The sequence below is a fragment of the Bacidia gigantensis genome (genome assembly GCF_019456465.1).
Source record: "Bacidia gigantensis strain McMullin 20006 chromosome Unknown contig_156, whole genome shotgun sequence".
Lineage (NCBI taxonomy): Eukaryota > Fungi > Ascomycota > Lecanoromycetes > Lecanorales > Ramalinaceae > Bacidia > Bacidia gigantensis.
Window position 1 is genome coordinate 135,668 of NW_025408594.1, and position 13,978 is coordinate 149,645.

At 51.4% G+C, this 13,978-nt stretch overlaps 5 protein-coding genes across 5 annotated transcripts; 3 read left to right on the forward strand and 2 right to left on the reverse strand.

Moving 5' to 3' along the window:
* Positions 1–94: 94 nt before the first annotated feature.
* KY384_002347 (uncharacterized protein) lies at positions 95–3,011 on the forward strand (the record flags this gene model as incomplete). Its single annotated transcript, XM_044810870.1, has 2 exons — positions 95–2,375; positions 2,602–3,011. 2 exons carry the CDS (start codon positions 95–97, stop codon positions 3,009–3,011), a joined length of 2,691 nt encoding a protein of 896 aa, XP_044671753.1.
* Positions 3,012–3,958: 947 nt separating this feature from the next.
* KY384_002348 (uncharacterized protein) lies at positions 3,959–5,734 on the reverse strand (the record flags this gene model as incomplete). The annotated part of the gene is made up of 1 exon (XM_044810871.1): positions 3,959–5,734. One exon carries the CDS (start codon positions 5,732–5,734, stop codon positions 3,959–3,961), a length of 1,776 nt encoding a protein of 591 aa, XP_044671754.1.
* A 488-nt stretch (positions 5,735–6,222) lies between these two features.
* On the forward strand, positions 6,223–9,198 carry CDC28 (Cyclin-dependent kinase catalytic subunit; the record flags this gene model as incomplete). The annotated part of the gene is made up of 1 exon (XM_044810872.1): positions 6,223–9,198. The coding sequence occupies one exon, from the start codon at positions 6,223–6,225 to the stop codon at positions 9,196–9,198; it is 2,976 nt and encodes a 991-aa protein (XP_044671755.1).
* A 427-nt stretch (positions 9,199–9,625) lies between these two features.
* On the forward strand, positions 9,626–11,376 carry RPL19A (60S ribosomal protein L19A; the record flags this gene model as incomplete). Its single annotated transcript, XM_044810873.1, has 4 exons — positions 9,626–9,702; positions 10,603–10,872; positions 10,944–11,094; positions 11,209–11,376. The coding sequence occupies 4 exons, from the start codon at positions 9,626–9,628 to the stop codon at positions 11,374–11,376; spliced, it is 666 nt and encodes a 221-aa protein (XP_044671756.1).
* A 659-nt stretch (positions 11,377–12,035) lies between these two features.
* On the reverse strand, positions 12,036–13,484 carry KY384_002351 (uncharacterized protein; the record flags this gene model as incomplete). The annotated part of the gene is made up of 1 exon (XM_044810874.1): positions 12,036–13,484. One exon carries the CDS (start codon positions 13,482–13,484, stop codon positions 12,036–12,038), a length of 1,449 nt encoding a protein of 482 aa, XP_044671757.1.
* Positions 13,485–13,978: the final 494 nt, after the last annotated feature.

Here is a 13,978-nt window from a genome sequence, read left to right on the forward strand (position 1 = left end):
GTTGGACTCATAAGTCACTTCAAGCCCAATTGCTCACTTACTCATTAATACCACGTCTTGCCTGTCGTTGTTTATATTGCAGACGCTTCACCCAATGGCTGCCAACACGAACCTCATCCCTCCCTACAAATATGAGGGCCCACAGCAGAATCAGTCTCAACCTGCCTCATATGGCCAGAACTTACCATATGGCCAGAATACGTCTTATCCTCCTCCTCCCACTCAACCTCCGCCCTCGGCCACCCCTCAACCCTACACTGTCTCTCCGATGACTTCTCCCGCCTTCAATCAGTCCGTCAATCCTCCTTACAATGCCTACAATCCCTCTGCCTTTGCTGGCCCACCTCAACCTTACGGCAATCCGATGAACAAGCAACAGCAACAGCAGCAAGCATTTGCTCCGCCACCCAATGCTCCTCCTACTCCACAGTACACCCCCACAAGCGCAAGCAGGCCTGTTTCAGTCATTGGGACGCCGTTCTTTCCACCACCACCAGGGCGGAGGCAGTCTTCCTACTTTCCACCTCCCGCCAACGTTCCTCCAACTCCACAGTACACCCCAACATCATACGGTCAACCGGCCCTAAGCCCTCAGAGTACGGGCTCCTCCTATTTTCCACGACAACCTCAAAACCCGCCAATCGCTCCTCAACAGCCATATCGAGCCAATTCGATTACACAAGCGCCTTACGGGCAGCCAATTCTGACACCTCAGAGCACAGGAGCCACTATAAGCTCTTTCGGCGACCCACCATCCCCGCCATCTCCACTAGCTCCTCAAACCGCACCAGGTCCAGATCAGCTTGTACATGGGGTTGAAGGGTTACACATTGAGTTGCCGGCGGTCGGAACCCCTGTCTCTGCAGCCGAGAACAAGGGCCAAGGTGTCAGCGCATTCCAGCCACCGTCTCAGCCGCCGGTTCAAGAGAACGTAATTACACCAGTCCAGGACCTACAACAAATCCCGGTTACCTCGCCAACTCAAGGGGCTACCCCTACGCAGGACAGACAAGCTCCTCAGATACAACAGCCACAGCCTATTCAGCCTTCAGTCACTGCCCAGTCAGCCTTTGCTCAACCACCTCCTACACCGTACGGCCAGCCACCAAGCTCACAACCACAATTTACGCCACCTCCAAATACAGCCCCACCGCAGATTGGCAATCCAGGACCACCCCCAACCCTTTACGGACAACCAGGCACTTATCAAAGACCTGTTCCTCCTCCCCCAAACTCAGCACCACCGCAGAATAGAGACTCAACTCAATTCATCCAGCCTCAGTGCGCGCCAGAGACTACATATCAGCCAGCACAATCGACCATTTATGGGTACAATTCTATTGGACAGCAGCCACCTCCACCTCCCCCCTACTCTCCTCCCACGCAACCTCTCCAGAACCCACCACAATTCAAGCATGAATATCAACCTCAGAGCCCTTACGGCCAAACGCAGCCGCTACCACAGTCACCTCCAATACCTCAGCCATACGGTGTCCCGCCTCAAGCTCCACAACCCTATGGACAACCTCCACCTCCACCACCACAAGGATACGGCATTCAAGACCAGAAGCAGCAATACCAAAACCAGATTCAGCACCCAGTTGAAGCTCAAAACCAGGTCCAACCTCCGCTATACTCTCATCCGCCAGGCATGCAGGTCGTCTCTCAACAACAGCAGCAGACATCCGTTCAGCAATTGGGCCAACAATATGGCATCCCAGTCCAACAAACTCCACCTCAACAACATCAGCCAGGCAAAGACGAACACCAAACGGGCAAAGCTAAGCGCTTCTTTGGTGACACGCTGGTGGGAAGATTTGCTCGCTCGTCTGTTTCAACGGTTACTACTACCATCAAGATGCCATCAGTGCTGTCTCCATGGGGTGACAACAATCCCGTCACCCTCCCTAACGTCCGCTACCGAGATGCCGTCCTCTTCGGCACATTTGCCGTAATAGGAGCCCCACTCGTCGATGGCGTCGTCGATGGCGTTGCCAGCAGTTTCGGCGCCGATCATTTCATCTCAGAGATCGTAAGCTCAGGTGGCGGATTCATCACCGGCAACACCATCGTCAAATACGGCGTATTCCAAGTCGTCGAGCAAGCAATCGACAAAGGCGTCCTGGAGAAGGTTCTCCCTGAAGTCGAAAAGACAATGCGAACAACCTCAGCCAAAACCCTCCAGGTCTCCATTAAGCATAAACTTATGGGTGTCGACGCGGACATCCAATTCGTACGAACGTACCCGACAACAAACATGATGGCTTGCGACAAAGGCTGGTTCAGCCCCTACCTCTTCGCCTCCTCACGCACACCGATGATACCGCGGAATCAGGATTGGGCAATGGCGCAGTTCTTCCGCCCATACCTCGCTGGTAGGTCTCTTCCACTCCGTCTCCACGTTTCCCTCTCCTTACCCCCTTACTCCAGCACCCCCCTGTCAACCCCCTCACTAATACCTCTGCAGCCGATACAGCACTCACCCACAAACTCCTATCCGAATCCCCTTCCACCATCCCTCTCTGCGACCCCAACCCTCACGCCGTAAACCTTCCCTATACCCGCCTCCTCATCACCTTCATTGGCATCTCCCCCTCCGAGGCGAGTCCGCGGGGATGTGGTCGTCATCCCGCCGTCCAGGCTGCGGCAGCTTACGCATCCATCTCCTCAACGGCTGCCCATCCATCGTTGTCCCTTGCCTCAAGGAGAAGACGCCCGTCATGGCCTGGAGTCCGTGGACGGTCAATCAGATGCAAAATGCCATGACGCCTGGCGCTAAAGGGAATTATAGTCCGCAGAGACATCATGAGGAAATTAGTAGCTACATATTGGGATTGGTGGATAGGAATGGGTTGTTGGAGCAGGTGAAGGTGCCAGGGGTGTTCGAGAGGTTGCTTGGGAAGGGCGTGCAGATGGTTATGAATGGGGCTATCAATGCGCCGAGGAGTATGGGGAAGGTGGTCGGGTGCGTGGATGGGGATAGGGCTGGGATCGTGTGTTTGAGGTATTGAGTGATTGCTGTGAGAAGGTGGGGTGGGCTGTGATGCTAGAGATGATGAGATCATTGGGGAGCGTAATGGATGAATGATGGACGAATGGCTGGAAAGATGAATGAGCTACCAATACTGGCAATGAAATATGGTATATCAGATCCGAAAATAATTTGGGAGAGCCCGCCTCAGATATGTGTACATACGAAATATCTACCCATAATTCCGACTCGCTCTTAACTGCTCTCGTCTATGCCTCCCTTCTACCCATATGATCCTGCGGTTACAAGGAGACACCCATCTCGTCGCTAATCTGCAGTCATGTTCTCCAGCTGCCGTATTGGTCTGGATATCCCACCTGCTTTCTCCATCGCCCTATCTCTTTCTGTCCATTGCCTTTCCCTTGCCTCCCCCGGGCCCAATTTTCTTGAGTGATAGATAAAGTTCACGTATTTCACGGCTCCCTTGAGCACGACGCCCAGAGCGTCTGTCCAGCGGAGGACTCCCGGTGTGGGGGGCGCAATTGCTGGGACTTGAAGCAGGTGACTTTTTTCGATTGAAAGAATTTGGAGAGTATTCTTGACTGGAAGGGACTGGTGGAGATGGTCCAGTTGTGTTGTGTTTTGTTAAAAGAGGAGAGGAGAGGAGAGTGGGGGGTGGATGATTTGAAGAATAAGCGAAGGATTGTGTAGATGCTGGATGCTGGATGCTGGCTGATCCTGGCTTAGGTAGCACAGCGTAATTTATAGCCACTTCTGACATTGGGAGACGTTGAAGTTGTTTCCTTCTTGTCTGGTCGGCTTATTCGATTGCTGAGGTTGTTGTGTAGAATTGATTCTTTGCGCAAAAAGATTTTCTTTGGGATTGTGCTCCTGAGTAGTCCGAGACCAGGCTTCGATGAGAGGTGGCTGGTCAGACACGGGGATTGTGTTTCTCATTTCTGGCACGAAAGCCAGATCTCATTTGACTCAGCCGATCATATTATCAGTCGTTACATCTGTATCAATGAACCATGTCGTCCTCCCTGTGACTTCACGAGTCTCCCTCACCGTCACCCACATATGTTGATCCAGCCCGCACCGGACTGAGTGACAATCATTCAACGAGAAGTCATGATCTACAGACCAGGCTACACAATCGATAGCTCCTTCAGGATAAGAGAGCCCAAGCGCGTAACAAGAAGGAGCAGATGTTAGCAGACCTTTGGGGGGCTTGTCTCCCCCTCGAGGGTCTTTCAGGAACTTTGTCGCAAAAATATAGCGAATCCTCAATTGTATCTTGTTGTCAGAATCCAGACCCCAGGATATGAGAACCATAGCGTGCTCATCAATAAATCGGATAATCAGAGCCGAAGATGCTTCTCGGAGAAGAGGGACAGGTAGGCTGGCTTGCTCCGAGTCATAGAATAGCCGTATTTGAGCATGTGGCCCTTCGAAATCGGGTAGAAGTACCAGCCCTGAAAACATGTTCGGGGCTAGTCGAAGGATGAAATATGGTGTTACTGTTCCCTTTGGATCACTCAACGGGCGCCACAAGCCATATAGAAGTATTTCTTCCTCCCAGCGAGGTTTCTCAGAGTATTTGTCTGAAAAGTAGAAAGCTAGTAGCTCTCCGTCTGGTATGGGATGATAGTCTAGCGCTTCCTCGGCGTAGTGAAATACATCGAGATGCGTACGCATGGCTAACCTGACTACATTCATATTCAGATTGTAATCTTTCGCATGGTCCTCATCAAAATTCAATAGCTTGAATTTGACGAAAAGTGACCGGCCAGTAGTTGAAGATTTGCAATTCAACGGTTTCGTGAAGTTCGGCTCGGGCACCTTTGAATTGACCCAGCTTTCGCTTTGATGGATTCGGAATTTCATTTTCAATCCAAGATTCGTTCTTGTATAAGGTGGTCGGAAATGCCCCCATGGTCTGTCGGACAAGGTTGTCACTACATTCCCAGATTCCTTGAAAGCTTTTGGGGAGCGAGCCAGCATGCCACTATGCCATAGCGTCTTATCGGTCCAGGCGAAGATGGACTCGTCGTTTGAGTCCTCGATGATCGCATGCTGCAACCTCAGAAAGGCTTTCTTTTCGCCTTCGCCATAGAGAAGTGGCATATTGACGTCGAATAGACCCAGTAGGCAATAAGCTATATCTTCGCTTCTTGAAGTCTGCCTTTTAGACATCCACGACATTTTCTGGGCAATACTGGCATATCCAGGAAACGTCAAGAAGTGGGAAGCTATACCAGTTGCAGCAGATATCTCCGCCTCAAGTTCGTGCTTCGTTCCAATCACATTCCAATACTGGTCGAAGAAATACACATTTGCAGGCGCCAGTAGCTCCTGCAAAGTCCAGCCCCTGGTAAACCAGCGACTATTTTCAAACTTCACATTTTTTCGAGACTCTTCTTTTCTCTCGACATCTACGTCAGCAAGAAAGGCATAACACTCTGCAGCCCCTTTGTACCATTGGAACATCGAGTTGATAGCCTCAGATAACTCAGCACTACTGTCACTGTTGATACAGCAGGTATCGACCCAGAGATAAGAGTATTCGTCTTTCACCGCCTGGTGACATGCAGCCTGTATCTTGTGGAACCCTTGTTGCGAAGAAGGACGAATTTGATTGTCTGATACATGCCGGAACAGGATCTCTTCTGTCCACCAAGTGTGAGACAAGATCACATATTTGGGAATATCTTGTCCAAGGAAATCATGAAGCGTCAGATTTTCGGTATGAATGAGACGCATGATGGCTCAATCTTTCTCTCTCAAGAGCATTCTCATATCCAGACTGTACAGCGAACATATACTTTGTGTGTTTGGCTCTAGGCTGGCTTCAACACAGAAAATTCAGATCCTGCATCAAGGAACCCATGAGGCAGATGTTGCTTGCTCGAAGAAAGTTGTACTCGTTACAACATAGATTACCATCACTTTCAGCTGGTGCAAGGCTGCCATACCAAAAAGTCTGTACCGGCGACAACAGAGAACGCACGTGAGGACTTCTCAACCTGAGACTCGTTCGAAAGAAAACATGATGTACGCATCATCTCGAATATCCCATGTGCAAAGAAAGCGGTCTCATTGGGTCTTGGAAGATTGATGGAATTAGGAAGAGAATCACTTGGGTTGACGGGATGGCGTCGCGTCCATAGAGCTAAGTCCTATACCAAAGAGCCTGCGTCATTTCAATGAGCAAAATTGCACAAGTTCAGCATCTTACAGCAAACTGCATAATGGCTCTTCCAGAGTCTCGTGACAATCGTCACCCAAATGAAGACAACAAGCAGCCAAGCAAGAAATCCAATAGTCGGAAAATACGCCGAAGGAATGACGACTTCGAAGAAAGATGGGGTGATGAGGAGGCCTTAGAGGAAGAAGAGACCTTCGAGGAATCACCAAACAAACGTGTCCGCTTGAACAATGGCTCTTTCTCACCGAAAACTCCCGAGCCGGAGATGGATGAGGAGACTAGAAGGCGTTTGGAGGAGGAGAAGGACATTGCAGAAAGAGACGAATTCGCTCGAAGGTTGAACCTTAAAGATGCGGAAAAGAGTAAGAAGATCACCGAAGATAGGTCCGGCAGGAAGAGTGAGAAGGAGGCTCAGAGACGGCGTGCCATGGCCGAGGATGCAGCCAACAAGGAAGCAGCTATGGAAGCTTTGCGGATCCGATCCAGGCAGGAATATTTGGGCAAGCGAGAGACTGAGCAGCTCGCCCTGCTACGAAAGCAGGTGAACGAAGAGACGGACGAGCTCGAGTCAGATCCGGACCTAAGCAAAGCTGAAAAGGCAGAATTTGCCAAGAACAGAGAGCTACTACGTCTTGCGGAGGAACGGCAGCAAATTGACGACTACAGGGATGGATATATGCTACCGGAGGACTACATCACAGAGAAGGGCAAGATTGATCGGAAGAAGAAAGAAGACGCTCTCTATAAACGGTATGTGGACAAGGACGAGCGTGGTCAGGAGCGATTCGTCACTGAGCAGGAGGAATGGGAGCAAGAGCAGACAGCAAAGGCCAAAGCACAAATTGTTTCTCAAGAACGAGTGGACGAGGGCAATTACGAGTTTGTGTTCGATGAGGCACAAAAGATCAACTTTATCATGGACACAAGACTTGAAAGCGATGCTAAGCCTATGACTAAAGAGCAACGGCAATTCCAGGAACAACTGAGAGTTGCTGAGGGGAAAGCTGAGAAGATTGAGGACACTAGGAAGAGCCTACCGATATACCAATTCAGAGACGATCTGCTTCAAGCTATCAACGATTATCAAGTGCTGATCATTGTGGGAGAGACGGGAAGCGGGAAGACCACTCAAATACCCCAATACCTTCACGAGGCTGGATATACCAAGGACGGAATGAAAGTTGGCTGTACGCAGCCACGGCGAGTCGCTGCTATGAGTGTTGCAGCTCGTGTAGCTGAGGAGATGGGCAAGAAAGTTGGCAATGAAGTCGGTTATTCCATCCGTTTCGAAGACAATACGTCCGACAAGACGATCTTGAAATACATGACTGACGGCATGCTCCTTCGAGAGTTCTTGACAGAGCCGGATCTTGGAGCATATTCAGCACTCATGATCGATGAAGCTCACGAACGTACGCTTCATACAGACATTCTCTTCGGCTTGGTTAAAGACATTGCCCGATTTCGACCTGAACTCAAACTCCTCATTTCCTCTGCGACAATGGACGCTCAGAAATTCGCCCAATACTTCGATGATGCTCCAATATTCAACATCCCTGGCCGACGTTATCCCGTAGACATCCACTACACACAACAGCCTGAAGCCAATTACCTCGCCGCAGCCATCACCACCGTCTTCCAAATCCATAGTTCTCAAGGCAGAGGTGACATTCTCGTCTTCCTCACTGGCCAAGAAGAAATAGAAGCTGCCGAGCAGAACCTGCAGGAGACAGCTCGTAAGCTAGGCTCCAGAATACCTGAAATGATCATCTGCCCAATCTACGCCAATCTCCCTTCCGAGCTTCAAGCCAAAATCTTCGAGCCCACACCCCTAAAGTCCCGGAAAGTTGTCCTCGCAACCAACATCGCCGAAACCTCCCTCACCATCGACAATATTGTCTACGTCATCGATCCCGGCTTCGTCAAAGAAAATGTCTACAATGCCCGAACAGGCATGGAGTCGCTTGTCGTCGCTCCCTGCTCCCGTGCTTCAGCTAATCAACGCTCTGGTCGTGCTGGACGTGTCGCACCTGGGAAATGCTTCCGATTGTACACCAAATTCGCTTTCCATAACGAGCTTGATGCTAGCACGATGCCTGAGATTCAACGTACGAATCTGAACTCTGTAGTCCTACTCCTCAAATCGCTCGGCATCAACGACCTCGTCTCTTTCGATTTCATGGACCCACCACCCGCAGAAACACTGATCCGCGCTCTCGAAAACCTGTACGCCCTCGGCGCCCTCAACGACCGTGGCGAGCTCACCAAGTTGGGACGACAGATGGCCGAATTCCCAACAGACCCAATGCTTGCCCGCGCCATCCTCGCCGCAGACGAATTCGGCTGCGTCGAAGAAGTCCTTTCTGTCATCTCCATGCTAGGCGAGAGCTCCTCACTCTTCTACCGGCCAAAAGACAAGAAATTGCTCGCCGATAGCGCAAGAAACCGCTTCACTGTGAAGGAAGGCGGTGACCATCTCACGCTTCTCAACATCTGGAATCAGTGGCTTGACAGCGACTTCAGCTACGTCTGGTCACGCGAGAATTTCCTACAGCAGCGTTCGCTCACTCGAGCTAGAGACGTCCGCGACCAGTTGGCGCGCCTTTGCGATAGGGTGGAAGTCACCCTCTCCTCTTCCGGCGCTAACGACATAGTGGCGATCGCGAAAGCCATGACGGCGGGGTTCTTCCCGAATTCCGCTCGCTTGCAGAAAGGTGGAGACTCTTACAGGACGATCAAAAATGGGCTGAGCGTGTACGTTCATCCGAGCTCTACGGTCAACGAAAGGGCGGGCCAGGGAGGGGAGAGGGGCAGTGCGGGAATCAAGCCGAAGTGGGTTGTTTACTATGAGTTGGTATTGACGAGTAAGGAATACATGCGGGGTGTGCTGCCGATCAAGCCGGAGTGGTTGGTTGAGGCTGCACCGCATTATCATAATAGGAAAGAGTTGGATGAATTGGGGATTGATAAGAAAGTGAGTAAAGGCACCGGGGCGGTGGGCGTGAAGAGCAAGATTTGATGCTCAGTGGATGGCTTTAGGTGCTACATGATGTTTGTGGGAAGATTTTTAAGAAAATTAGAAATGTTCCAAAACTTCAGACGAGCGAACAAAGTTTTCTGGCATGGCTCCGAGTAATTTGCTTGAATCATGCTTGATCATCTCATGTGAGCAGAGCCATACTACAGCACGTACGACCAGATTGCTTTCCTCCTTCCTCAAATTGTCCAGCTACTCCGCTGTCTGCTTTTCCTCAAGCCTCACGCCACGAAGCCAGTTCAGAACCTAGCCCCATCATCTAGACCTTGAACCCCCGACTCCTCCTCCTCCCCCTCGCCTTCTCAAACTTCCGCCCCTTACTCTCCACATAGGGCTTCTTACGACTATGCGGCCCAAACCCAAAATGCTTGATCGCCTCCCGACTCGCTGGTCCCCTGAGCAGCACACAATGAGACCCCGTGGGCGCCCTCAACGCCAACTGATCGATCGTCAAACACTCGCCTCCCGCCTTCTCAATTCTCGCACGTGCGGTGCGCGTGAAGCGGAGCGCCGCGATGGTGAGTTTTGGGATCTCCAAAGCGCGCACGTCGTCTGTGATGGTACCCACGTTGACGAGGATTTCTGTGTTTTCGGGAGCGTGCGCGAGGTGGGAGGAGAGTCGGGACAGGGAGATGGGGCGTTTGTTGATGCGCGACATGAAGAGGCGTTTTAGGATTACGCGGTTGAAGTTGGCGTCGGTGCGGCCTGGGCGGAGGGGGGTGTTAGTTGGTGGTTGGAAGATATGGGCTTGGGTTTTGAGGGGGGTGGTTGGAGTAGGTGAAGAAATGGAGGGAAGGACTCACGGGCTAGGAATTTGTACAGCTTGACAAGGAGCTTGAGGTAGGGGTTGTCGCTCTTGGGCGCTTTGCGGTGCGAGGATCGCACATGGTGCTTGTCGAGGTCGATACCTAGGAGGGTCACAGTTGTTAGCAATTGCTGTCCTGGGAGTGGACGGTGGGCATTTCAGTCGGCGTTATGGATTCGAGATGTGTGGACTCAGTCAGGGTCTATGTAGACTCACCCATTGCTGCAGTATCGCGTCTGGCTGTCGACTTCGCGGTGAAAGACTGAGGATGATGTTGTAGACATCAGGTGTGATTTTCGCTTAGTGCGTAGGGCTGGAATGCCAAGGAATAATCGCTTAGTTCGCGCTAGTGCACTCCCACTTTGTATGAGTCGACGACCACGACATCTCGTGTCCCTCACCATCAACCATTCCCCATCCACGGCGATTAGGGACAAGTCAAGATGTAAGTCGTACTCTCCCACTTTGAATCTTTCTACCACCCAGCTTTTCGGTCCCCAGTCTCTCCTGCTTTGCCACACACAACCCCTCCCCTCTCCACCATCCTCTTGACGAACCCTGAGCTAACACGTTCCTGACAGGGTCAATCTCCGCACACAAAAGCGTCTCGCATCATCCGTGATCGGATGCGGCCAACGCAAGATATGGCTCGACCCTAACGAGATGAACGAGATCTCCAATGCCAATTCCCGCCAAACCATCCGCAAGCTCGTCTCCGATGGCCTTATCATCCGTAAACAGGTCACCATGCACTCGCGTGCTAGAGCCAGGGAATTGACTGCTGCACGACGAATTGGGCGGCACAGAGGCTTCGGGAAGAGGAAGGGTACAGCTGATGCTAGGATGCCAAGGTTAGTGAGCTGCTATCCTGGTTGAGGTTGAGAGAGGGAGGAAGGTTAGGGCTGATGCAGTGTGAATATAGCCAGGTGCTCTGGATGCGCCGTCTCCGAGTCCTCCGCCGTTTGTTGGTGAAATATCGTGCTGCGGGCAAGATCGACAAACATCTCTACCACGAACTGTATCACCTATCGAAGGGTAACACGTTCAAGCATAAGCGGGCGCTCATCGAGCATGTGAGTCTACCCGACACTTATCACTCCTATTTATCGCAAGAATGTCATCTCATCATCGTCATGGAAATGATAAGACTGTAAACGGAACTTTTGTTAATACAACGAAATCCACAGATCCATAAAGCCAAAGCCGAGAAACAGCGCGAGCGTATCCTCAAGGAAGAGATGCAAGTCAAGCGTGACAAGAACAAGGCGGCGAGAGAGAGGAAGGTGGAGAGACAGACGCAGAAGAGGCAGGCGCTGCTTGGTGAGGATGAAGGTGAGGAGAAGAAGGAGGGTTGAGGTTTCTGATAGCATGTCGGCCAGACTGTGGCATGATTATTCCGGGACTTTTGATTCTCGATTTATGCATGTATCATGGATGAATGGAAGCAGCTTCATACCCTCGCTCGCGCTCTTGCATTGACTTGTGATGTTTGTTCAATTGTTTCTTGGCTTCGTATGGTAGGGTTCGTTGATGTTGATACTGGTAAGTTGGGGGAAGGAGAGTCATGACAAGTTTCTCTGCTGTCACATTGCCGAGCAACGAAATACCTGGCAATTCAGGCCACTTCTGCGCAACAGATAGCGATGTCCCGAAGGACTCTTCTATGAGCGGAAGACGTCGATTCGGATGACTGACGTGACGAGGTAGATCAGTCACTAAGAATGCCGCTCTATTCGTGTATGTCTAGGCCAACAGGCTCACTTCCATCTCGTCTAAATCTAACCGGCCCTTTCCCCCTTTACGTCACTGCATCCATCGTTCTAAACTGCAAGTAGGATATCTGAAAGGAATGCAAAAGCCCCAAAGCACGTACCCGATCCATTTCCTCCCTCATGACCAACGACTCCATTTACCCAACCATTTTCCCAAATCCTCCTTTTCATCGCATCATTTTCAATTCGTTACGCATCACTCCCTACCCATGACCAAACCACTGTGGCCCACCACTTCCACATCACGGCTTACTTCTCTCATCACCGATCAACCCCGGCGGCATCGTCTCCCCCTCCGGCCATTCTTCCCCTACACCAACCTCCTTCCCCATCTTGACCTCCAGATCGCCACCAAGCCACTCTTTGATCTCGCAAGGATCTTCAAACGCGCCCTGACACATCTTCCGTCTCCCAAGATGCTTGAATCTCGGTCCCAACGGCCCATTCACGTAGTGGTACTCCCCCACGAATCCGTACTGCCGCCCGTCGTCCAGCGGGTAGTGTTTATCCCCCCAGTGGCCATTGTAGTAGAACCAGCCTGTCTCAGCATCCGGATTACGCATAGAAGGCCGCACAGTGCAAGCGACATGGTCGAAGGTGTAACTTTTCGTATTCAACGCCGGGTCCCAGAGGGGTCCACGGTCGGTCTCATCGTGCAGCAGCCCTAGCGGGAGGATATAAGGATGCAAGCCCGAAGTGGCATACATGGCATGCGTGCCCACTGCGCTGTACAAGACCGGCCTCTTTCCAATCTTCTCGACGGCATGGTAGGAGTATGCAGAGCCGAAATTGTGCTCGGAGAAGAACACGGCGGCGGGACGACCATGTTGGAAGCGGATCAGCGTGTGCTCCCAGTCGCCGACGTGGTTGCCGAAGCGGATGTTGAAGACGGAGTTGCCGCGGTTGAAGCTGTAGAAGAAGAACCAGAAGGCGTCGAGAGTGTTGTTGCCTTTGGGGACGGTGATGAGGATGGCGGGGGCGGGGGAGTAGCCGCCGTGGGTGGGTTTGCTGCCGTTTGTTTTGGGTTTATTGTAGTCTTTTAGATTCCGAGAGTGTTTGGGTGGGTAGGTGAATTTGGTGGGGATGTTTTGCTCGCCTTTGATCCAGGGTGGGTGGTCTTCGACGTCGTCGTTGCTGGTGAGGAAGACATGTCGGCCGTGCTCGTATTGATTGAGCAGATTGAGGTTAGAGATGTTGAGAATGGGGTTTGAATTGGTGATTGGGTCGTAGCCAATGGCTGGGTGAGTATGTGGGATGTGGTCGGACATGTCAGTGGGCCAGTACTCTTCGTCGGAGAAGAGGTGGACGAATGGGGCGTATTCGAAGACGTAGTCTGGGATTTCCTGAGATGTGCGCGAAGTCCCGTTGTCGCCTGGTGGTGCGTCGTACCAGGGCGGTTGTCCCCCATTCATTGAGAATGGGAACAGCCATTTTGATGCTATGGAAAAGAACCACAATGGGCTGTAGACGACGTAGCGCCGGCAAACGAGGTAGATCAGGACCAAGAGGATGAGATATTTGTATAATCGCCAATAGCTCTTTCTCGATTGCTCCCTCAATGTTACGCGTGCAAGCCCATCCGACGTGCGTGTACTTATTCTTCCTCTACCCGAATTTCTCACCCTGCTCAGCAGACCCGTCTTTTCATCTGGCCTGGGCCCATTCTCGAGGACGGTCGGTGTCGCCACCATCGCCAATTACCTCGCGTCTTTGGAAGAGGTGGGTTCAGCGTCTTCTTTTCATATCGACCTTCTTCGACAAAATATGTTGATGATGCAGAATGAAGAATTGAATGGCGACGTCTGATGGCTGTAAGAAGCTGACTGTCTCAGTCACTGCGCCCTTTGACCGGCGTTTTTCGGAGGGCAATCGATAGGGTAATCGATAGGAATAGACTTTCGGATTGATCCGAAATGCCAAGCCTCCGCGAGATCCGATGTAATGGTTCAGGCACCATCTACATAACTAAGACGTCTAGTGCTCAAGAATTCATGTCTTCTTCATGGACCGCGATGAAATATTGTTTGAAAGCCCCATAGAATCATGACTAGATCGCACATAATTTGGAGCATTACTGTTGAACGTGTCGAAAAGCTCCCTACAAACACCTTGAAAGTGTTCGGTTTGACGTGAGCTGCTGATGATGATAGATGTTCTTCCGACTCTGAACGTAGTATACAGTCTG